Here is a 25,168-nt window from a genome sequence, read left to right as displayed (position 1 = left end):
ACTCAGCACATTCCAAGCTTAATTGCACACACTATTTACCTTCCTCCTACAGATTAATTAACTTAACCATTAACTTCTGGTGTAGACCCTCTAAACCTAAGCACTCAATATTTCAATAGGATACCTGATAATTAACCCAATCCCAAGATTATGAGTTAGTACCCAGAATCAATCATCTTCCAAATAAATTATTTTAGGTTAGTCACAGCCGTGTGTATTCCCCCTCAAGCCGATACCACGATGGCCCTCCAGGAATTACACTGGACTTTATGCAAACTGCAAACATTTAACCATGGCAAGGAAACCACAGTTCTATCAACAAATTGACTGTAGTACTCGCTTAGAAAAAACAGAGCTAAGAGCTACTCGCTTTTGAGGTGCCTACAAGGCCCTCCCCCGCCAAATCAGATCACGACTCCATTTCGTTCCTCCCTTCCTATAGGCAGAAACTCAGAGGAAGTAACCGTGCGAAGGTCTATTCAACGCAGGTCTGACCAATCGGAATCCATTCATCAAGATTGTTTTGATCACGTGGACTGGGATATGTTCCGGGTAGCCTCAGAGAATAACATTGACGTTTACACAGACACAGTGACTGAGTTCATCAGGAAGTGTATAGGGGATGTTGTTCCCACGGTGTCTATTAAAACCAGAAACCGTGGATAAATGGCAGCATTAGCACAAAACTGAAAGCGCAAACCACCACATTTAACCATGGCACGGTGACTGGGAATATGGTTGAAAACAAACAGTGTAGTTATTCCCTCCATAAGGCAATCAAACAGGCAAAACGTCAGTACAGAGACAAAGTAGAGTCGCAATTCAACGGCTCAGACATGAGACGTATGTGGCAGGGTCTACAGACAATCACAGATTACAAAGGGAAAACCAGCCACGTCGCAGACACCCCGACGTCATGCTCCCAGACAAGCTAAACACCCTCTTTGCTGTTTTGAGGATAATACAGTGCCACTGACGCAGGACTGTGGGCTCTTGTTATCCGTGGCCGACGTGAGTAAGACATTTAAGCGTTTTAACCCTCGCAAGGCTGCCGGCCCAGAGGGCCTCCCTAGCCACGTCCTCAGAGCATGCGCAGACCAGCTGACTGGAGTGTTTACGGACATATTTCATCTCTCCCTATCCCAGTCTGCTGTCCCCACTTGCTTCAAGATGTCCACCATTGTTCCTGTACCCAAGAACGCAAAGGTAACTGAACTAAATGACTATCGCCCTGTAGCACTCACTTCTGTCATCATGAAGTTCTTTGAGAGGCTAGAGGGATCATATCACCTCCACCGTACCAGACACCCTTGAACCACTTCAATTTGCTTACCGCTTCAATAGATCCACAGATGCAAATCACCATCACACTGCCCTATCCCATCTGGACAAGACTAATACCTACGTCAGAATGCTGTTCATTGACTATAGCTCAGCATTCAACACCGTAGTACCCTCCAAGCTCATCATTAAGCTCGGGTCCCTGGGTCTGAACCCCGCCCTGTGCAACTGGGTCCTGGATCTCCTGACAGGCCACCCACCAGGTGGTGAAGGTAGGAAACGACCTTGCTGATCCTCAATACACAAGGGTGCATGCTCAGCTCCCTCCTGTACTCCTTGTTCACCCATGACTGCGTGGCCACGCACGCCTCCAACTCAATCATCAAGTTTGCAGACGACACAACAGTAGTAGGCCTGATTACCATCAATGCAGAGACAGCCTACAGGGAGGAGGTGAGGGCCCTGGCGGAGAGGTGCCAGGAAAATAAACTCTCCTGAACGTCAACAAAACGAAAGAGCTGATCGTGGACTTCAGGAAACAGCAGATGGAGCACGCCCGAACCCGCGTCGATGGGACCGCAGTAGAGAAGGTGGAAAGCTTCAAGTTCCTCATCGCACACGTCGCTGTGCTCGTGATGTTACTTTGTACATTTGTCATTTTGAGTAAAAGTATGTTGATTACTCATATTTGCTGTCCTGCGCCTGACTCTCTACACCAGCTACACACAGGACCCTTACAGCTTATCCGTTTTCAAGAACAAGACGTTTCAAATTATCATCATATGGTGAGAGTTTTATTGAAGCACACTTGCAGTTCGAAAATAACTTGTGTGAATGAAACATTGATGGCTTTAAAATGGAACTGACAGCATTTTAGCAGCATGAAATCTTATTAAAATATGTTTATATACACCCCCAGGAATAATTAAACTTTTAGTTTGACATTTTCTGACAAGCAACCACTTAGATATGGTCCTTTTCACATTCTCATAAATTCTTAGAACATAAGGTATTTGTGAAAATTCTATAGCAAACTAGAGTGGGAAAATGGCCGTGGGTTAGGACAGTTAAGACACTGCTGTAAATAAAACATCTGTGTTGTCCAGGACCAGGGTCTACACAGACCATTGCGCTATAGCCAAATCAGAGCTGACTCAATCCTGGACACTCTTATTGACAGTGGTGGCTACTTTGTGTGATGTATTGTGGTCTCTACCTTCTTGCCCTTTGTGCTGTTGTCTGTGCCGAAATGTTTGTACCATGTTTTGTTCTGCTATCATGTTGTGTGGCTACCATTCTGTTGTCATGTGTTGCTGGCATGCTATGCTATGTTGTGGTCTTTAGGTCTCTCTTTATGTAGTGTTGTCTCTCTTGTCGTGACATGTGTTGTCCTATATTTATATTTTATTTAAAAAATATATAATTCATCCCAGCCCCCGTCCCCGCAGGAGGCCTTCATTGTAAATAATAATTTGTTCTTATCTGACTTTCCTAGTTAAATAAAGGTTTAAAAAGAGCTATAGTTGAAGTCAGAAGTTTACATACACCTTATCCAAATATATTTAAACTCAGTTTCACAATTCCTGACATTTAATCCTTGTAAAAAAAATCCCTGTCTTAGGTCAGTTAGGATCACCACTTTTATTTTAACAATGTGAAATAATAGTAGAGAATGATTTATTTCAGCTTTTATTTCTTTCATCACGTTCCCAGTGGGTCAGAAGTTTACATACACTCAATTAGTATTTGGTGGCATTGCCTTTAAATTGTTTCACTTGGGTCAAACATTTCAGGTAGCCTTCCACAAGCTACCCACAATAAGTTGGGTGAATTTTGGCCCATTCCTTCTGACATAGCTGGTGTAACGGAGTCAGGTTTGCAGGCCTCCTTGCTCACACACGCTTTTTCAGTTCTGCCCACAAATGTTCTATAGGATTGAGGTCAGGGCTTTGTGATGGCCACTCCAATATCTTGACTTTGTTGTCCTTAAGCCATTTTTCCACAACTTTGGAAGATTACTTGGGGTCGTTGTCCATTTCATAGACCCATTTGCGACCAAGCTTTAACTTCCTGACTGATGTCTTGAGATGTTGCTTCAATATATCCACATAATTTTCCTCCATCATGATGCCATCTATTTTGAGAAGAGCACCAGTCCCTCCTGCAGCAAAGCACCCCCACAACATGATGCTGTCACCCCCATGATTCACGGTTGGGATGGTGTTCTTCAGCTTGCAAGCTTGAAGTTTGAAGGTAGGCCTTGAAATACATCCACAGGTACACCTCCAATTGCCTCAAATGATGTCAATTAGCCTATCAGAAGCTTCTAAATCCATCACAATTTTCTGGAATTTCCAAAGCTGTTTAAAAAGGCACAGTCATCTTAGTGTATGTAAACTTCTGACCCACTGAAATTGTGATACAGTGAATTATAAGTGAAATAATGCCTGTAAACAATTGTTGGAAACATTACGTGTGTCATGCACAAAGTAGATTTACTACTGACTTGCCAAAACTATAGTTTGTTAACAAGAAATTTGTGGAGTGGTTGAAAAACGAGTTTTAATGACTCCAACCTATGTGTATATAAACTTCCGACTTCTACTGTACATATACCTTTATACAAACAAGTCATTTACCACACCGGCCTGCCATCATTCACTGTGTGTTTACAGGCAGTTGCAACAGCGCAAGTTTAGATCATTGGAATGCATTCGCCAAAAGCCACAAAACACACCGGAATAGACTTCTGCAAATATTTAAACACCACGGGAGTCCTCGTACATTTAGAAACTTCACAGTCCTATTGATCAAACAACCATGAAATGGAAGGCTCTCTCTCTCAGTTATGCATATCAACAAGATCAACAACTAATACTAGCGAGAACAAGATGAACTAAAATCTAACGAAGTAACATTAAATAAACCCTCTCAAACTTTTTCAGCTAGTTGGCCATCAAAATTGCACTGATAAACAATGGGGAATTACAGCATCCTCGTCCTTCTGCAGCTTGGCTGCCAATGCATGCTTGTTCCAACCAAGCTAACTGGCTAAAGTTGGCTAACTACTTAAAGGCACAAATGAGAGAACACATCACTCTGACCATAGGCTGTTTAAAATGTTGTTATCTAGACTGTTCTTGGCTAACTATATATTTTTTGACTAGGTTTACTGACACCGGTCATATTCAGAGGGTGTTGCGCGTTGGTAAATTAATCAGCATTTCTGCGCTCTGGCACACTCAGACAAGTGCTCGGAAATCAGAGAGCTAGAGTGAATTTGCTAATTGGATAACAGTCGCTTAAGTTCTTGCAAGCTAAGCAAATAACACCTGCATCTCTAGCTGTGTATAGCCACCAAAAAATTATGAGTGCCTTCAAGGCAGAGTTCCTCTGTCCAGTGTCTGTTCTTTGGCCAATCTTACATTTTTGCTTTTTATTGGCCAGTCTGAGATATGGCTTTTTCTTTGCAACTCTGCCTAGAAGGCCAGCATCCCGGAGTCACCTCTTCACTGTTGACGTTGAGACAGGTGTTTTGCGGGTACTATTTAATGAAGTTGCAAGTTGAGGACTTGTGAGGCATCCGTTTCTCAAACTAGATACTAATGTACTTGTCCTCTTGCTCAGTTGTACACCAGGGCCTCCCACTCCTCTTTCTATTCTGGTTAGAGCCAGTTTGTGCTGTTCTGTGAAGGGAGTAGAACACAGCTGTGTCCGAGATCTTCAGTTTCTTGGCAATTTCTCACATGGAATAGCCTTCATTTCTCAGAGCAAGAATAGACTGACGAGTTTCAGAAGAAAGTGCTTTGTTTCTGGCCATTTTGAGCTTGTAAATCAAACCCACAAATGCTGATGCTCCAGATACTCAACTAGTCTAAAGAAGGAGAGTTTTATTGATTCTTTAAAATCAGCACAACCGTTTTCAGCTGTGCTAACATAATTGCAAAAGGGTTTTCTAATGATCAATTAGTATTTTAAAATGATAAACTTGGATTATCTAACACAACATGCCATTGGAACACAGGAGTGATGGTTGCTGATAATAGGCCTCTGTACGCCCAGGTAAATATTCCATTAAAAATCTGCCATTTCCAGCTACAATAGTCCTTTTCAACATTAACAATGTCTACACTGCATTTCTGATCAATTTGATGTTATTGTAATGGACAAAAAAAAAATATTTCTAAGTGACCCCAAACTTTTGAACGGTAGTGTATATAGGGCATCAGCCTCTACGGTGCAGGGTTGAGTAACCGGGTGGTAGCCGGCTAGTGATGGCTGTTTAACTTTGATGGCCTTGAGATAGAAGCTGTTTTTCAGTCTCTTGTCCCAGCTTTAATGCACCTGAATTGACCTCGCCTTCTGGATGATAGCGTGGTGAACAGGCCGTGACTCGGGTGGTTGATGTCCTTGATTATCTTTTTGGCCTTCCTGTGATATTGGGTGCTGTAGGTGTGCCCCCGGTGATGCGTTGGGCAGCCCGCATCACACTCCGGACCACCACAGAAGCTCCTTTGTGAATGATTTCTCGATTGATCAATTATGTAGTAAAATCGTATATCTCCACTACACTACTTTGATACGCATCAGTAGGGATTCAGAAGTAGGGATACACCACTGGCCCTTTGAGTTTTACAAAAAGTGCACTCTCCTACATGAGCGAGCTGGTATTACGGTTGCGGTCCTTTCAGAATAACAAACTTGTCACACACTTAAGGCCTATATGTTCAGCACTGCGCGAACATGTCTATAATAGATATAAAGGCTGTTAAGATAATGTTACAAGAAAGCCATTTCATGCGCTGACTAAATTAAAGCTGATAATTATGAGTTTTTTACTCTGCTGGTCTCGGCAAGAAATTACAAGTCCTCACTGTCTGAGACAGAGTCAAGACCAAGTACAAATGTATCCGACACCGAGACACTCAATATGTGGCCTCGAGACCGGACTGTTAGTAGTTGCCAGGCGCACCGGTTTGTGTCAAGAACTGCAACGCTGCTGGGTTTTTCACACTCAACAGTTTCCTATGTGTATCAAGAATGGTCCACCACTCAAAGGACATCCAGCCAACTTGAAGCAACTGTGGGAAGCATTGGAGTCCAACATGGGCCAGCAACCCAGTGGGACGCTTTTGACACCTTATGAAGACAATGCCCCAACGAATTGAGGCTATTCTGAGGGTGAAGTGGGGGTGGGGGCGGGGAGGCTATTCTTGATGTTTCGTATACAGGTCCCCTAAAATGGGGGGACTACAAACATTGCTGTAATTTCTAAAACAGTTCAACAAGGATAGAAATACCCTTAAATTAAAGCTGACAGTCTGCACTTTAACCTCATGTATAATTTCAAATCCAAAAGTGCTGGTGTACCGAGCCAAAACAACAACAAAATGTGTCACTGTCCCAATACTTTTGGAGCTCACTTTAAGTAACGTCTGCCTTCGATTTAGGTTGGCACAGCAGTGCCTGCTGGTCTAGCAGGTAAAGCCACTGCCTGCACCACATATACACCACCACAGTGTGGGTACAAATCCCAGCCCCACCTCTAGTCTCTCACTCATTTATTGCTGTTTCTGTCTGAATAAAATGAAAACACCAAAGAAATTACAAATCAAAATGTAAATCCCATCACCCACCTGGCAGGCATTTCAAAGTGGAGGATGTCATTGACCTTGGAAAGCATGTACTTGTTCAACTCTCTGGGCAGGTTACCGATGGACAGGAGCATGTTCTTCACCTCCATGTAAGAGGGGTTGCTGCTGAAGACCACATCCGCAGCTGCTGCCCTCACATTCTTCTCATAGACCCGGCGGTTCTGGTGGTACACTCGGTTCACCGTCTGCTTCACCTGAAATATATATATACACACAGTTGAAGTCGGAAGTTTACATACACTTAGGTTGGAGTCATTAAAACTTGTTTTTTCAACCACTCCACAAATGTCTTATTTTTTGTGTTTCGGCAAGTCGGTTAGGACACCTACCTTGTGCATGACAATACATTTTTCCAGCAATTGTTTACAGACAGATTTTTTCACTTATAACTCACTGTATCACAATTTCAGTGGGTCAGAAGTTTACACACACAAGTTGATTGTGCCTTTAAACAGCTTGGAAAATTCCAGAGAATGATGCCATGGCTTTAGAAGCTTCTGATAGGCTAATTGACATAATTTGAGTCAATTGGAGGTGTACCTGTGGATGTATTTCAAGGCCTACCTTCAAACTCAGCGCCCTTTTGCTTGACATCATGGGAAAATCAAAAGAAATCAGCCAAGACCTCAGGAAAAAAATGTAGACCTCCACAAGTCTGATTCATCCTTGGGAGCAATTTCCAAACACCTGAAGGTACCACGTTCATCTGTACGAACAATAGTACGCAAGTATAAACACCATGGGACCACGCGGCCGTCAAATCGCTCAGGAAGGAGACGTGTTCTGTCTCCTATAGATCAACTTATTTTGATGTGAAAAGTGCAAATCAATCCCAGCACAACAGCAAAGGACCTTGTGAAGATGCTGCTGGAGGAAACACGTACAAAAGTATCTATATCCACAGTCAAACGACTCCTATATCGACATAACCTGAAAGGCCGCTCAGCAAGGAAGAAACCATTGCTCCAAAACTGCCATAAAAAAGCCAGACTACAGTTTGCAACTGCACATGGGGACAAAGATCGTACATTTTGGAGAAATGTCCTGTGGTCTGATGAAACAAAAATAGAACTGTTTGGCCATAATGACCATTGTTATGTTTGGAGGAAAAAGGGCGAGGCTTGCAAGCCGAAGAACACCATCCCAACCGTGAATCACAGGGGTGGCAGCAACATGTTGTGGGGGTGCTTTGCTGCAGGAGGGACTGGTGCTCTTCCCAAAATAGAAGGTATCATGAGGAAAGAAAATTGTGGATATATTGAAGCAACATATCAAGACATCAGTCAGGAAGTTAAAGCTTGGTCGCAAATGTGTCTTCCAAATGGACAATGACCCCAAACATACTTCCAAAGTTGTGGAAAAATGGCTTCAGGACAACAAAGTCAAGGTATTGGAGTGTCCATCACAAAGCCCTGACCTCAGAGTGTGCGAGCAAGGAGGCCTACAAACCTGACTCAGTTACACCAGCTCTGTCAGGAGGAATGGGCCAAAATTCACCCAACTTATTGTGGGTAGCTTGTAGAAGGCTACCCGAAACGTTTGACCCAAGTGAAACAATTTAAAGGCAACGCTACCAAATACTAATTGAGTGTATGTAAACTTCTGACCCACAGGGAATGTGATGAAAGAAATAAAAGCTTAAATAAATCACTCTACTATTAATCTGACATTACACATTCTTAAAGTGGTGATCCTAACTTACCTAAACAGGGAATTTTTACTAGGATTAAATGTCAGGAATTGTGAAACTGAGTTTAAATGTATTCTGCTAAGGTGTCTAAACTTACGACTTCAACTGTGTGTGTTTCTCTAAAATGGAAATACATGGACACATACATGGAAAGTATTCAGACCCCTTGACTTTTCCACATTTTGTTACGTTACAGCCTTATTCTAAAATATATATTTTTTTAACAAATAAATCTACACACAATACCCCATAATGACAAAGTGAAAACAGGTTTTTCGAAATGTTTGCACATTTATTCAAAACCAGAAATACCTTATTTACCTTAAGTATTCAGACCCTTTGGTTTCCATGTTAGAGAAACACACACAGTTGAGATGTTTCTACAACTTTATTAGAGTCCACCTATGGTAAATTCAGTTGATTGGACATGATTTGGAAAGGCACACACCTGTCTATATAAGGGCCCACAGTTTACAGTGCATGTCAGAGCAAAAACCTAGCCATGCGGATGAAGGAATTGTCCATAGCGCTCCGAGACAGGATTGTGTCGAGACACAGATCTGGGGAAGGGTACCAAAAAATGTCTGCAGCATTGAAGGTCCCCAAGAACCCAGTGGCCTCCATCATTCTTCAATGGAATAAGTTTAGAACCACCAAGACTCTTCCTAGAGCTGGCTGCCTGGCCAAACTGATCAATCGGGGGAGAAGGGCCTTGGTCAGGGAGGTGACAAAGAACTCGATGGTCACTCTGACATAGCTCTAGAGTTCCTCTGTGGAGATGGGAGAACCTTCCAGGAGGACAACCATCTCTGCAACTCTCCGTCAATCAGGCCTTTATGGTAGTGGCCAGACGGAAGCCAATCCTCAGTAAAAGGCACACGACAGCCCGCTTGTAGTTTGAAAATAGGCACCTAAAGGACTCTCTGGTCTGATGAAACCAAGAATTAACTCTTTGGCCTGAATGCCAAGCGTCACGTCTGGAGACAACCAGGCACAGCTCATCACCCATCTAACACCACCCCTAACGTAAAGCATGGTGGTGGCAGCATCATGCTGTGGGGATGTTTTTCAGCGGCAGGGACTGGGAGACTGGTCAGGATCGAGGTAAAGATGGATGGAGCAAAGTACAGAGAGATCCTTGGTGAAAACCTGCTCCAGAGCACTCAGGAACTCAGACTGGGGGTGAATGTTCACCTTCCAACAGGACAACCACCCTAAGCACACAGCTAAGACAACGCTGGAGTGGCTTCAGGATAAGTCTCTGAATGTCCTTGAGTGGCCCTGCCAGAGCTCGGACTTGAACATCTCTGGAGAGACCTGAAAATAGCTGTGCAATGACGCTCCCCATCCAAGCTGACAGATTGAGAGGATCTGCAGAGAAGAATGGGAGAAACTCTCCAAATACAGGTGTGCCAAGCTTGTAGCGTCACACCCAAGAAGACTCGAGGCTGTAATCACTGCCAAAGGTGCTTCAACAAAGTACTGAGTAAAGGGTCTGAATACTTACGCAAATGTGATATTTAAAAAATAAATCAATTAACTAACATTTCTAAAAACCTGTTTTTGCTTTGTCATCATGAGGTATTGTGTGTAGATTGGTGAGGGGGAAAAACAATTGAATCCATTTTAGAATAAGGCTGTCAAGTAACAAAACGTGGAAAAAGTCAAGGGGTCTGAATACTTCCAGAATGCACTGTACATACAACAGCATATACAGTGCACTTGGAAAGTATTCAGACCCCTTGACTTTTTCCACGTTTTGTTACTTTACAGCAGGTGTCCACATACATTTCTCTTATTTCGATATACCCCTAGTATGCATCTAAATATATGGCTCTGGGAATGGCAATCCAGCTTCCCGCATCCGGCACTTCCCCTGTGAATTTAGACGTCAAATGGCCTCACCTCGTCTGTGATGAGGGCGACGTCGTATCTCTGCAGGGCTGTGAGGGAGATGGTGCAGTAGGCTCCGACCTCCGACTCAGCATATTTGGAAAACAGGGGAATGGCCTCGGGCAGCAGGGAGTTCTTCAGGGCTAGCAGGTACATCTGAACGTCTGACTCCACCTGCGTACTGTCGGGACCTTCCAGAATCATCTTCTTCACCTCAACCACAGTCTGGGTTGTACATGAGACAAAAACACACACAATAAGTCAGCCATTGTATAGTTCCTTTTAAGAAATTGTGACATTCTTTGGTGCATTTCACAACAGGATCATATTTATTTTATTTAACTAGGCAAGTCAGTTAAAAACTCATTCTTATTTACAATGTCGGCCTACCCCGGTCAAACCCTAACCCGGATGACGCTGGGCCAATTTTGCGCAACCCTATGGGACTCCCACTCATGGACAGTTGTGATACAGCCTGGAATTGAACCAGGGTCTGTAGTGATGCCTAGCACAGAGATGCAGTGCCTTAGACCGCTGTGCCACTCAGAGCCCAAATCCAGAGGGATAATTTCTGTATCTTTTCGAACCATCAGACACGTCTCACTATTGTATCACTACTATATTCTTGTCGGGCATTCCAATAGTTGTACTTGGTTCAGTTAGAAAAGTCCAATCAGTATTCTCTTGGTTGAAGATTATTCAATTGCTTAAAAGAGACATTTAAACTCATTTCTACTTCACATTCATCGAGACAATGCCTACTCATAGTTGGTTAAAATTACATGATGCACAACAGACGATGTTATCAGAAACAGTCATCTTCCTCCATCTTTTGAACTATGAAACACACCATTTTCACATATGTTGATGTTGGGGTGGTGCTGGAGACGAATATTAAGTGAACAGAATGTGTGAATCCCTTTAAGAACGAGTTTTGTACATCTCCCCTCATTACAGACATCGGGTCAAACCTATTCGATACTCACTGGTAGGTCACAACCCCCTTTCTGACAGAGCTTGTGCACAAGGGCACCCATGATGATCACCACCGACTCTTTGATGTCATTACTGACAATCTTGCCCTTTGAAATGTCCTGAAAAAAACAATGCGTGTAATTAAAATCGCCATATGTTTTATCATACAGTACACAAAAAAAAACACAATTTTAAATATAATTGTAATTTTGAAAGTCATAGGTGGAAAATCGAAGAGAAAGAGAAACAACTGCACCACAAATTCTGTGTACACACTATTGGTCAAAGGTTTTAGAGCACCTATTCATTCAACAAGGGTTCTTCTTTATTTTTAGTTTTATACCATGTAGAATAATAGTGAAGACATCAAAACTATGAAATAACACATATGGAATCATGTAGCAAACCAAAAAATTGTTAAATAAATCAAATATATTTTATATTTGAGATTCTTCAAAATAGCCAGCTTTTGTCTTTGATGACATCTTTGCACACTCATGGCACTCTCAACCAGCTTCGCCTGGAATGCTTTTCCAACAGTCTTGAACTTCCCACATATGCTGAGCACTTGTTGGCTGCTTTTCCTTCACACTGCGGTCCAACTCATCCCAAACCATCTCAATTGGGTTGAGGACAGGTGATTGTGGGGACCAGCTTATCTGAAGCAGCACTCCATCACTCTCCTTCTTGGTCAAATAGCCCTTACACAGCCTGGAGGTGTGTTGGGTCATTGTCCTGTTGAAAAACAAATGATAGCGCAAACCAGATGGGATGGCGTATCGCTGCAGATTGCTGTGGTAGCCATGCTGGTTAAGTGTGCCTTGAATTCTAAATAAAATCAGACAGTGTCACCAGCAACGCACCATCACACCTCCTCCGCCATGGTTCACGGTGGGACCTACACATGCGGAGATCATCCGTTCCCCTACTCTGCGTCTCACAAAGTAACACGGCGGTTGGAACTAAAAATCTCAATTTGGACTCATCAGACCAAAGGACAGATTTCCACCGGTCTAAATGCCCATTGCTCGTGTTTCTTGGCCCAAGCAAGTCTCTTCTTCGTGTCCTTTAGTTGTGGTTTCTTTGAAGCAACTCGACCATGAAGGCCTGATTCACACAGTCTCCTCTGAACAGTTGATGTTGAGATGGATCTGTTACATGATGCATTTGGGCTGCAATTTCTGAGGCTGGTAACGCTAATGAACTTATCCTCTGCAGCAGAGGTAACTCTGGGACTTCCTTTCCTGTGGCCGTCCTCATGAGAGCCAGTTTCATCATAGCGCTGGATGGTTTTTGCGACTGCACTTGAAGAAATGTTCAAAGTTCTTTAAATTTTCCGTATTGACTGACTGCAGGCAAGACGGCGTACTGAACACACCGGTGCAAAATCTCCTCAAGATAAATTCATAATATTTCAATATTAGTAAGTTAGACCAAATATTAGCACTTCATATATTCGGGGGTAATTACATTGAATCTGGATAATAACAAAAACAAGAAGGCTAGAGAAAAGTTGACAAATATTCCAAAAACAAACAACACTCAAACATGCCTTCTTTAGACTAGTTGGGAACAGCGCAAACTGGCTCTAACCGGAATAGAAAGAGGAGTGGGAGGCAGAGTTGCAAAGAAAAAGCCACATCTCAGATTGGCCAATAAAAATAAAATATTAAGATGGGCAAAAGAACACAGACACTGGACAGAGGAACTCTGCTTAGCAGGCCAGCATCCCGGAGTTGCCTCTTCACTGTCGACGTTGAGACTGGTGTTTTGCGGGTACTAAACTCAGCAAAAAAAGAAACATCTTCTCACTGTCAACTGCGTTTATTTTAAACAACTGTAAACAAAAGTAACAGTCAGCATCTGGTGTGGCCACCAGCTGCATTAAGTACTGCAGTGCATCTCCTCCTCATGGACTGCACCAGATTTGCCAGTTCTTGCTGTGAGATGTTACCCCACTCTTCCACCAAGGCACCTGCAAGTTCCCGGACATTTCTGGGGGGAATGGCCCCAAACCTCACCCTCCGATTCAACAGGTCCCAGAAGTGCTCAATGGGATTGCTGGCCATGGCAGAACACTGACATTCCTGTCTTGCAGGAAATCACACACAGAACAAGCAGTTGGGCTGGTGGCATTGTCATGCTGGAGGGCCATGTCAGGATGAGTCTGCAGGAAGGGTACCACATGAGGGAAGAGGATGTCTTCCCTGTAACGCATAGCGTTGAGATTGCCTTCAATGACAACAAGCTCAGTCCGATGATGCTGTGACACACCGCCCCAGACCATGACGGACCCTCCACCTCCAAATTGATCCCGCTCCAGAGGACAGGCCTAGGTGTAACGCTCATTCCTTCGATGATAAATACGGATCCGACCATCACCCCTGGTGAGACAAAACCGCAACTCGTCAGTGAAGAGCACTTTTTGCCAGTCCTGTCTGGTCCAGCGATGGTGGGTTTGTGCCCATAGGCAACGTCGTTGCCGGTGATGTCTGGTGAGGACCTGCCTTAAAACGGACCTACAAGCCCTCAGTCCAGCCTCTCTCAGCCTATTGTGGACAGTCTGAGCATTGATGGAGAGAGTGTGCGTTCCTGGTGTAACTCGGGCAGTTGTTGCCATCCTGTACCTGTCCCGCAAGTGTGATGTTCAGATGTACCAATCCTGTGCAGATGTTGCTACACGTGCTCTGCCACTGCGAGGACGATCAGCTGTCCATCCTGTCTCCCTGTGTAGCGCTCTCTTAGGCGTCTCACAGTACGGACATTGCAATTTATTGCCCTGGCCACATCTGCTATCCTTATGTCTCCTTGCAGCATGCCTAAGGCACGTTCACGTAGATGAGCAGGGATACTCTTTAGTGTCCTAAGTTTTCATAACTGTGACCTTAATTGCCTACTGTCTGTAAGCTGATAGTGTCTTAACCGTTCGATAGGTGCATGTTCATTCATTATTTATGGTTCATTGAACAAGCATGAGAAAGTGTTTCAGCCCTTCACAATGAAGATCTATGAAGTTATATGGATGTTTACAAATTATCTTTGAAAGACAGGGTCCTGAAAAAGGGACGTTTATTTTTTTGCTGAGTTTATTTAATGAAGCTGCCAGTTTAGGACTTGTGAGGTGTCTGTTTCTCAAACTAGACACTAATGTACTTGTCCTCTTGCTCAGTTGTGCACCAGGGCCTCCCACACCTCTTTCTATTCTGGTTAGGGCCAGTTTGCACTGTTCTGTGGAGTTGTACACAGCGCTGTACCAGATCTTCAGTTTTTTGGCAATTTCTCACTTGGAATAGCATTCATTTCTCAGAACATGAATAGACTGATGAGTTTCAGAAGAAAGTGCTTTATTTCTGGCCATTTTGAGCTTGTAATCAAACCCACAAATGCGGATGCTCTAAAGGCCAGTTTTATTGCTTCTTTAAATCAGAACAACAGTTTTCAACTGTGCTAACTTAATGCAAAAGGGTTTTCAAATGATCAATTAGCCTTTTAAAATGATAAACTTGGATTAGCTAACACAACGCGCCATTGGAACACAGGAGTAAATGGTTGCTCATAATGGGCCTCTGTACGCCCATGTAGATATACCATTAATTAATTAATTATGAATTATTGTTTACAGGAAACTCATTTAACAATTTTAGATGAAGGTGAGTAGAAAATGGACTGTGGGTGAAAAATACTTCTCCCATGGGCAAAGAAACTCAAAAGGGATGATGATATTAGCAGTAATTTTGATCTGAATGTGCAAATTGTCCAAACAGATCCACAAGGTAGATGGATGATTTTAAATATGTTGTTATTGGACCATAAACAGACATGGCTCATTAACCTTTACGGACCAAATAATGATGATACACGCTTCTTTGAAAATATATATATAATAAAGTATCAACCCTGCAAGTCATACACTATTATCACGGTGGGAGATTATAATACTGTTTTAAATACCTCAATGGACTGTAAAGGAAATCACACTATCACCCTCATGCGCTTAAGGAAATCACGAATGTCATGGATATATTGGAACTATTGGATATATGGAGGCTTAAATATCCTGACCTAGTGAGATATACATGATGGCGGAGGCTTAATCAAGCTAGTCGTCTTTGACTTCTTTCTTAGGTCAGTCTTGTTGGCACTGAAAGTGAAAAAAAAAGTGTTGATAGGGGACAGAATGCGGTCGGACCATCAGATAATCGGCATATATATTACTCTAACGGCATTTCCACGTTGGCGAGGATATTGGACATTTAATCAATCATATTGGATGATAACTTGTTTTTAATTAGGACAGAGGAATATATAACTTGCTTTTTTTCGGGCATAACATTGGTACAGCAAATCCGCTTATTGTACAGGACACTTAAATGTGCCTTTAGAGGCCATGCATTTCAGTACTCATCTCTAAAACAAAAGCAATTTAGATCAAAAGAGTCCATATTAACAAAGGAAATTGATGATCTAACAGTACAGTTACATAGCAATAAAACCTGTAGCACAGAGGCACAGAATAAGTTAGAGGAAAAACAAAAAGAAATGGAGGAACTTATTCAAGAAAGAAAGATCCAGTGTAATATACTATATTAGTAAAGCAAACTGGATGGAAAATGGGGGGGGGGAAATGCACCAAATTATTGTTTAATCTTCAACATAGAAATGCTACAAAAAAATAATTTAATGAAACTTGCAAATGACAGAGTCACCTATGATTCACCAAATTATATTTGAAAGAGGAAGCAAAGTACGTTAAGGATATGTTTTCGTTTCAGTCTCCTCCATCTCCTCTAACCGGAGCTAATTGTATGGATGTTTGCCCTGATGATGAGCATAAGGGTACTTTCAAACCAGAAAAAAAACAGAATGATTTTCACTGGGAGCAGAGCATTGGGGGAGGGTCTAGTGTTGTGTTGCGGTGCCTGTCAGAAGTCACAATGACATATCTGTCTAACCAACTGAAAACGTTGAACGGACTTTTACCGAATAATTTCTCCCCATCCCGCTGTGTTGGACATGCATTTCATTCATTTTGGTTTGTAGAGTTTAAGCAAGTGGCAGCCATTGGCCACTCACCACCAAAGCCTGGAGCATTCTTTCGTTGGGGTGCGAGGCGAAGCCGCAGGCGTACAGGAACCTTTCCTGCAGAACCAGGCCTTTGGGGTCGGCAAAGTTGAGGAACTGCAGCATGGCGTCCAGGGAGGCGGGCGTCTGGGACGAGGTCACGGCGTCCACCACCTGAGGTCTGCAGACCCCGACAGAGTTGGAGAGAGGCAGTGAGTCAGAAGTGTAAAATGTCACAATATTCCCTATATAGTTAACTATGTGGCTCTGGCCAAAAGACCCACGGGGCGAGAGACAGACAGCAAGGAAATGGGGTGACGAGTCACTACATCTCATAAGAAAGCATCACAGCCTGAGAGGGGAAAAGACAAACATACATAAAAAAAGAGAAAACAAGAAGAGAGAGAGAGAGAGAGAGAGATGGGTAAAGTGCTAGGCCTTACAGGGCAGTCTTGGTGGAGCTCTTCAGCACTTGGAGGATCTCGTCCTTGGAGGCTTTCCTTATGCTCTGGATGAGAGCCAGGAAGCGTCGGGGAGCGATGGCCTTTGACAAGCTATCTGGTTCAAACTGCTTCTGGACCTCTTGCCAGTGCTCAAACAGCTAGTGGGGTGAGCAGAGAAGAGGAAAAGAAAGGGGGGGGAATGCTAATTTCTTAATTACATGTTTGGTCAGCAAGGACATGCATCGATAGTGTGGTATAGCGTTGGTAAATGCAGACTTCACAAGGGCTTTTCACACTATTGTAACACCCTGTACTGTGTTGGTTCTGATGATTTCATTCTAGCACCATTCCAGCAATCAACCAGGCCAGCATCGTAGAGTTTTCCTCTGCCCTTTTTAATTATTCTATAGCAAAGAGTCATTTTTGAAGCATTTAGTTTGGGAGTCAATACCGTCAATGTAAAAGCTGAATTGAAGATTATATTGAAGGTTATATTGGAATCTTTCAGAGGAAAAAGTCTGTGTCCAAGGTTGAAAAACGACGTGAAGCACTTTTTTACTTAATTGTTTCTCACAACCACTCACCGATTGACAGCCCTTGCATTGGGATTTGACCTTCTCAGCTGTCACACCAACCGCATACAATTTCTCATCAAGTGATTTGACAACACTGGCGACATTCTTCCCCGCCGCCTCAAATGGCCCAGCCTCAATTGTTACCAGCGTCAAGTTTTGCCTGAGGACAACATAAATTAACAAATCCAAATCAATCAATCAGTTTCTGTTCCTTGCAATTGATGCTCTCAGAAAGCCTACTCAAATCAGTAAGTGAAAAAAGAACATTACTTTTACAATGAAAGAACACATGTGTTGGATTAATGTAGTAAACAAAAAGAAGAAATAATCACCATTAAAATTCCATTTGACTCCCTTGTGTCATATTTTTCTTAAAGCCGCATTGTTGGTTAAGGGCTTGTAAGTAAGCATTCCTGTTGTATTTGGCGCATGTGACAAACCTGGACACGATTTTAGCGGCGGTGGTGCGGCGTGCGTTGACTGCTAAGATGTGAGTCTCCTTGGCTGTGGCTGACTTAATGAAGCCATCCTCCAGGGTGAAAACAGTGACAGAGCTGGACTCCCCACTCACGCCCAGGACCTGAATGTAGGTGGTGAAGCCGGTCTCTGCGGTCTTGCAGGTCTCCAAAGCCTTGGTCCTTATCACCTGGCCTTGGGCAGCCTTGTACTCTACCGTACACCTCCCTGACACATCATTCTGTTCCCAGAAAGATCAGTCAGCCAACCAAAAGTACACACAGAAAACCATAGAAAAACAATTAAGCATTTGTTCGAATTATTTACATTGAGAATTCATTGCAAACTTACAACTGTGTTTATGGTAAAATAACATTTTACAGTGCATCATTATTTTAATTTTTTTATGACATGACACCTGCTCATTCAAGGGTTTTTCTTATTTTTACATTTTAGAATAATAGTAAAGACATCAAAACTATGAAATAACACATGGAATCATGGAGTAACCAAAAGTGTTAAACAAATACATTTTAAATTTGAGATTCTTCAAATATCAAGGCAAAGGGTGGCTGACAGCTTTGCACACTCATGGTATTCTCTCAACCAGCTTCACCTGGAATGCTTTTCCAACAGGAGTTCAAACATATGCTGAGCACTTGTTGGCTGCTTTTCCTTCACTCTGCGGTTCAACTCATCCCAAACCATCTCAATTGGGTTGAGGTCAGGTGATTGTGGAGGCCAGGTCATCTGAAGCAGCACTCCATCACTCTCCTTCTTGGTCAAATAGCCCTTACACAGCCCGGAGGTGTGTTGGGTCACTGTCCTGTTTAAATACAAATGATAGAGCAAACCAGATAGGATGGCGTATCGCTGCAGAATGCTGTGGTAGCCATGCTGGTTAAGTGTGCCTTGAATTCTAAATAAATCACAGACAGTGTCACCAGCAACGCACCTCTACACCATCACACTTCCTCCTCCATGCTTCACGGTGGGAAATACAGATGCGGAGATCATCCGTTCACCAGCAACGCGTCTCACAAAGTTTGGAACCCAAAATCTAAAATTTGGACTCATCAGATGAAAGGACACATTTCCACCTGGCTAATGTCAGGTGGGGTGATTACCTCATGAAGCTGCTTGAGAGAATGCCATGAGTGTTCAAAGCTGTCATCAAGGCAAAGGGTGGCTATTTGAAGAATCTCAAATATAAAAATATTTAGATTTGTTTTATACTTTTTTGGTTACTACATGATTATGTGTGTTATTTCATAGTTTTGATGTCTTCACTATTATTCTACAATGTATAAAATAGTAAAAATAAAGGAAAACCCTTGTTGAATGAGTAGGTGCTCTAAAACTTTTGACCAGTAGAGGTTTGTGTATATATATATAGAACCAATTTGGTACACAGTTACCAATTGAGTTAGTTAAAAGTGTATCAAAAGTACTCATTGTTACCACATCATCTCTTAGTAAGTGCCTGCTAAAATAGGACTGCAGATTAAATGTTTCCACAATTTCCTGTAACTGTATATGCATTGGGTCTCATTTACCTCTATGACCTTCCCAGATCTGGATTGCACCTGCAGCAAGCTAGCCACACCCCTTTTCAAGTTCTTAATGGAAGCAGGCTCCGCCTTATAGCAGTAAAAGCTGCTCACCTGAAACAGAGGCATGGAACAACAAACAAGTCAATATGATACGAAACAGTGCACTAGAGTCAAGTGACAGAACAGCGAAATTAGCAGTACTTCTCTCCGATTAATATGATCAAAGTGCCTCAGATAATGATGAGATGTCAACAAATGGAAAAGGGTCTGACTACGTAGGGTCTGACTGTGAAATGCATCTTGAGGGAGTTCCTTTTCTCTTGGCAAAGTATGTGTCACACCCTGATCTGTTTCAGCTGTCTATGTGCTTGTCTCCATCCCCCTCCAGGTGTCACCCATCTTCCTCATTATCCTGTGTATTTATACCTTTGTTCTCTGTTGCCAATTCATTTTGTTTTGTGAAACCTAAGCAGCCCTGTTCCTGCTTTCTAGTCCGTCCCAGTTTTGACCAGTCTGCCTGCTGTTCTATACCTTGGGGCAGCAGCGTGGCCTAGTGGTTAGAGCGTTGGACACGGCCAAAAGGTTGCAAGATCAAATCCACCGAGCCGACAAGGTACAAATCTGTCATTCTGCCCCTGAACAAGGCAGTTAACCCACTGTTCCTATGCTATCATTGAAAATAAGAATTTGTTCTTAACTGACTTGCCCCACATCACTGGATTATTGACCCCTGCCTGCCCTGACCCCCTTGTACCCTCTCTGGATTACTGACCTGTTGTTTGCCTGCCCCTGTACTAGAAATAAATGTTTGTTTCTTTGACACGGTCTGCATCTGGGTCTTACCTGAAACCTGACAGTATGGCCATGGCGTGGCACAGGGGCCAATAAGAGTCACTTTCTTGGCAAGGAATGCCCATGGCAACCCAAGACACATTCTGCAGTCAGACACTATCAACTGTCTTATTCACCTTCACAGCGTATTCCACTCAACTCAGGGCATCACACTGTAAAAATCACACTTTGAGGTTTAGATTAAACCACTAGATTTATTAGGTTTTAGTTATTATATTTGTTGAAGACAATCATTCTTCTTCATTCTTCAACCTTATTTTGTCCATACTCAGCCATTATCAACTCAGAGAGATAGAAAGCTTCATTTGAAAAACCATGTCTATAAACATTGCAGAGACTACAGCATAAAAAGTCCAAAATACAATACAAAAGTACAAAGGTTGCAGACAATAAATCACATTGTAGTAAAAACAAACAGTCACCCTAAGGTCACTATTATCACAAAAGTTTCAAAATCATGTCACTCATTATCTTACACTCACTGGCCAGTTTATTAGGTACACAACCCTGTTCATGAAAATGGATCGCTCCTACAGACAGTGAGTCACATGGCAGTGGCTTGTAATTTAAAGCAGGCAGAAAGGCATCAAGGCAATCAGTTACTGTTCGATTGAACGTTAGAATGGGCAACACAAGTGACCTAAACAACTTTGAGCATGGTATCCTGGGTTTTTCCGCGCACGACTGTGTCTAGGGTTTACCGATAATGGTGCGACAAACAAAAACATCCAGTCAACGGCCGTCCTGTGGGCGAAAACAGCTGTTTGATGAGAGAGGTCCAAGGAGAATGGCAAGAATCATGCAGGCTAACAGGCGTTCAATCTGCATCAACTGCGTGATGCCATCACGTCAGCATGGACCAACAACCCTGTGGAACATTCCTGTTGAACGCAAAGGGGCGTCCGACCCGGTAGTAGATTGGTGTACCTAATAAAACTGGCCAGAGTGTATGTAGTCACTTTTTATAGTTCGTAATACTATGAGATACATTTAGTTTCAATATATACAGTCCCGTGCTAAATTCTCAATATTTTCATAACAGATTTAGCTGATCACAATGCATTCAACAGGACATTCACTGATCAACTGGTTCACCTATTCACCTCACCCAGTCTGTGTCATCCAGGAACGGCACCCCTTTGCCAAGCCGATGCCCCCACGCTTCTCTCGTGAGATCTGATAACCGGCCGGCCAGCAATCTGAAGGATTGACCCTTGCCCTGTACTCACCATCTGTCTGGTATTTCCCCTTCCAGCGTCACCACACCAACACATTGCCAATTACGGTTCCATTAATAGTCCCCAGCAATACAGATGTCATCAATGATGCTACAGAAATGGCTCCCATACTAGACTTAGTATTTTTTTATCTTAACTGATTGTAGTAAAAGTGATGGTTGATATAAATGTACAATTGCACAATACTTTTATGACTATTGACCTATGAAGCTATAACAGCAATAGTACTACAATGATAGAAAAATAGCTATTTGTAGTATATCTAGTATACTTCTGGTAACAATTAAACATCCTACAACATCTACCTATGGCAGATAATCTCCACTACAGTATACCCAAAGCACATTCATGTTCCTAGTAACTGCCTTAAGTTAAAGCAATAATTTTGCATTATGCATCAATAAAAACATAGTAACACTTTACTTAGCTGCAAGTATAATGCATTATGATGCAGTAATTATTTGTAAGACCTGTTATGAGTTTGAATGGGCCCCTTAATAATGTCTTCCAATAGAAACAAACCAACATCCACAGCTCTTACCTTTCCGTTTTTCAGGTGCACCATGAACGGCCTTTCCAGTGCTGCCAGCTTATTCTCTCCGAGAAGGCTTTGCGTTGTGGCGCCCTGGAATATGTCCTTCTTGGCTGAGCGTTGGGCCACACTTTTTATCTTCACGTTTGAGATCTGCGGATGGGAACGGAGGAGCTTGTTAGATGATTAGGACATTTCAAGCAGCTCAATATCTATATTCTCCATAGAATACAACCAGAGTGGAAGTTATAGACTTTGAATTATTTCAAATACTATTTGAACCTATTCAAAAACCGTCAGTGTTTGGTTTAGCCTGTCTGGAATTCCAGGCAGGCATGTTGGCACTTTTGAGATGACTGCTTTTGGGCCAGGCACACACAATTAAGCACAACTTAAGTAGTTAACAGAATTCAAATACTATTTGAACCCAGGCCTTTTTAAATACAATTTTTTAAAATTCTTAGACAGGCCCCTCAGGGAGTTAAGTACTATTTTTACACAATCAGACAATGCTTATTTTTCTATTCTTTCCAATTACAGGAGACATTAAGAACCTCTTTCCCAGGATCATATCAATATGTGGTTGAGTTTCCTTTCACATTGTAAAGACAGCATACACACGTACACATGGATTTTGTACTGTATATGTGGTAGTGGTGGAGCAGGGGCCTGAGGGCACACAATCTGTATGTATGGTAATGTTTTTAAAATTGTATAAACTGCCTTAATTTTGGAAGAGCAGCAGCTACTGGGGATCCATAATAAATATAAATACACAATATAAACTCCAACATGTATCCTCCCAAAACAAGTGTTTTTTTAATGATTTTTTATTCAATATCCCAGGGAAACATGTAACCAGGTTACATCTCAGTCTGGTATCTCAGTCTGTCCCTGAATGAATCCTAAATCAACCCCTACCCCCTGCATTTGTGTAGATCTGAAAAGACTGGATAGGTCTAAGCGATATGGCAAAAATTCCAACTAGGCTATCATATGGCGAGGTAGGGTTATTGCCATAAAACAGTTACATCTATCCAATCCTCTCAGACCTACAGAAGAGCATAGGGTCTAGGGGCTGGGGTTCTAGGGGCTGGGGTTTTGGGATTCAGGTACATCCAGCCAACACACATTTAAATTTGAGTCAATTAGCAGACACTCATCTTAAGATAGCTAGGTGGGACGACCACACATCACAGCCATAGTAAGTACATTTTTCCTCGATAAATGTAGCTATCGGCAAAGTCAGGGTGAGGAGGTGGTGCTGTGGGATTACTTACCACCAGTTGGATGAGCTGGTCGTCCTTGCTGCTGGGGTCTCTCCACACTAAGTTGACATCCACGTCACTGGAGATCCTATAACCGACACTGCCATCCTTTGACCCCTTGGCCCTGTCCACAAGCACCTCGGTGGTGTAGCTGAATTTGTACAACTGGTCATTGTTCAGCCTGGGTCCAGCAGCACCAGCACCTGAAACAAGAGGGGGCGTGCAGGAATCGCAGAGTGAGATCAAACGTTACAGTGATGAGTGACTTAGAGCAGGGGTTCTCAAATCAGTTCTCTTGCTGAGCCCCGCTAGGCCTTTTCAAACTGCATTCTCTTAGCCCAGGGCTATCTTTAACCCTGGGTTGAAATTAGCCCCGGGCCAGTTTAATGTCCTTTTACACAAGCATTTGTTAACCCTGGCTAATTGGAACCAACTGTCACTTTTCTGGAGTAAAATATTCCTGTGTCACTTTTCTGGAGTCAATTGGGTGACAACCAAGGGTGTTTGCACTGGGCTACGCGCAGTTTGAACATGGCTACTGAGACCCTGACAACTCACGGAGGACCCCAAATGGTTGGGATTCACTTAGACCCGTGTTTCTCTATATAAATATCACGGTCTTTCATCAGAACAATGTCAACAAGCTGGTTAACACCAAATGGCCCTCACTGCTGAGTGAGAAAACATCTCCTAAACAAAATAGTTGGTATATACCATTAAGCAGCGATTGAATTAAGGCATTTCCCTCAAATCATCTGCTTTACGGCAGTCAAATACTTCCCCTTTGTATGTCAATCATAACAAAAAGGCTTGAGTTCAGATTGGATTCATTTATTACCCTGTTGGATTTGTAATGTTTTGGCTCGGCAACAATGAATTGTTTAACCATTACACACGTTACCTGGTCCCCTAGCTAATTGCTACTGGTTCGACAGAGAAAGATCAGGCAGGTGGATGAGACTGACACTTGTAAAACCATGTGTAGCTTTATGCAAAATACTTCCAAACATCTTATCCTCTGTAGCAGATGATTTAAAAACAGACAGTAATATTTGTACATTCATACTGTCAGGCATCCTGGATTCAGAAGGTGAGCCCTTCATCGTGGTCCAATTGCAACTTGTAATAATGTGTCATTATTACGAGAACCCTCGTAAGCTAAACCTACTATGGTCTACGTTTCTGATGGACACAATCAACACTGGGGACAGAACGTTGTGGGTGGACTATTGAAGTCCTTGATTGCTCTAATACAGTGTAGCATTACAAAATAATTGACATTAGGCCATGAGTCAAGACTGACGTGTCACTTTCGGGTTGCATCACCAATCACAAAGTGCTGAATCAAACATACAACATCTGCCACAGACAGCTGTATTGACCCATTTTGACCAAGTTGAACAGGAAATAATTTCATTCATATCACCTATGATTCATAGAATTGACACCCACTTTACCACCAGCTACAGTAATATCCACAATATCTACCCTGCAGGTTGCCTAAATGTTCAGGGGAGTAATTACTATTGGTAGTGTACTTTATTATTTAACTAGGCAAGTCAGTTAAGAACAAATTCTTATTTACAAGGATGGCCTACCCCAGGCCAACCCTAACGTCGCTGGGCCAATTGGGCACTGCCCTATGGGACTCCCAATCACGGCCGGGTGTGATACAGCCTGGAATCAAACCAGAGTGT

At 42.7% G+C, this 25,168-nt stretch overlaps 1 protein-coding gene across 1 annotated transcript in view; it reads right to left on the bottom strand.

Moving 5' to 3' along the window:
- LOC115145817 (microsomal triglyceride transfer protein-like) overlaps positions 1 to 25,168 on the bottom strand; it is a 42,378-nt gene that overhangs the window by 16,195 nt on the left and 1,015 nt on the right. Inside the window, exons 2-11 of the mRNA XM_029687361.2 lie at positions 23,484 to 23,674; positions 22,213 to 22,356; positions 19,585 to 19,692; positions 18,013 to 18,269; positions 17,582 to 17,732; positions 16,998 to 17,155; positions 16,567 to 16,735; positions 11,505 to 11,612; positions 10,531 to 10,743; positions 6,918 to 7,129 (exon numbers count right to left, since the gene is read on the bottom strand). Coding sequence (XP_029543221.1) covers positions 6,918 to 7,129; positions 10,531 to 10,743; positions 11,505 to 11,612; positions 16,567 to 16,735; positions 16,998 to 17,155; positions 17,582 to 17,732; positions 18,013 to 18,269; positions 19,585 to 19,692; positions 22,213 to 22,356; positions 23,484 to 23,674 — 1,711 coding nt within the window. The remainder of the gene's footprint in view (positions 1 to 6,917; positions 7,130 to 10,530; positions 10,744 to 11,504; positions 11,613 to 16,566; positions 16,736 to 16,997; positions 17,156 to 17,581; positions 17,733 to 18,012; positions 18,270 to 19,584; positions 19,693 to 22,212; positions 22,357 to 23,483; positions 23,675 to 25,168) is intronic.

Source organism: Oncorhynchus nerka, linkage group LG18 (genome assembly GCF_034236695.1).
Source record: "Oncorhynchus nerka isolate Pitt River linkage group LG18, Oner_Uvic_2.0, whole genome shotgun sequence".
In the NCBI taxonomy this organism is placed as follows: Eukaryota; Metazoa; Chordata; class Actinopteri; order Salmoniformes; family Salmonidae; genus Oncorhynchus; species Oncorhynchus nerka.
Note: the sequence above shows the minus strand (reverse complement) of the source record. Positions and strands in the feature narration are given on the sequence as shown.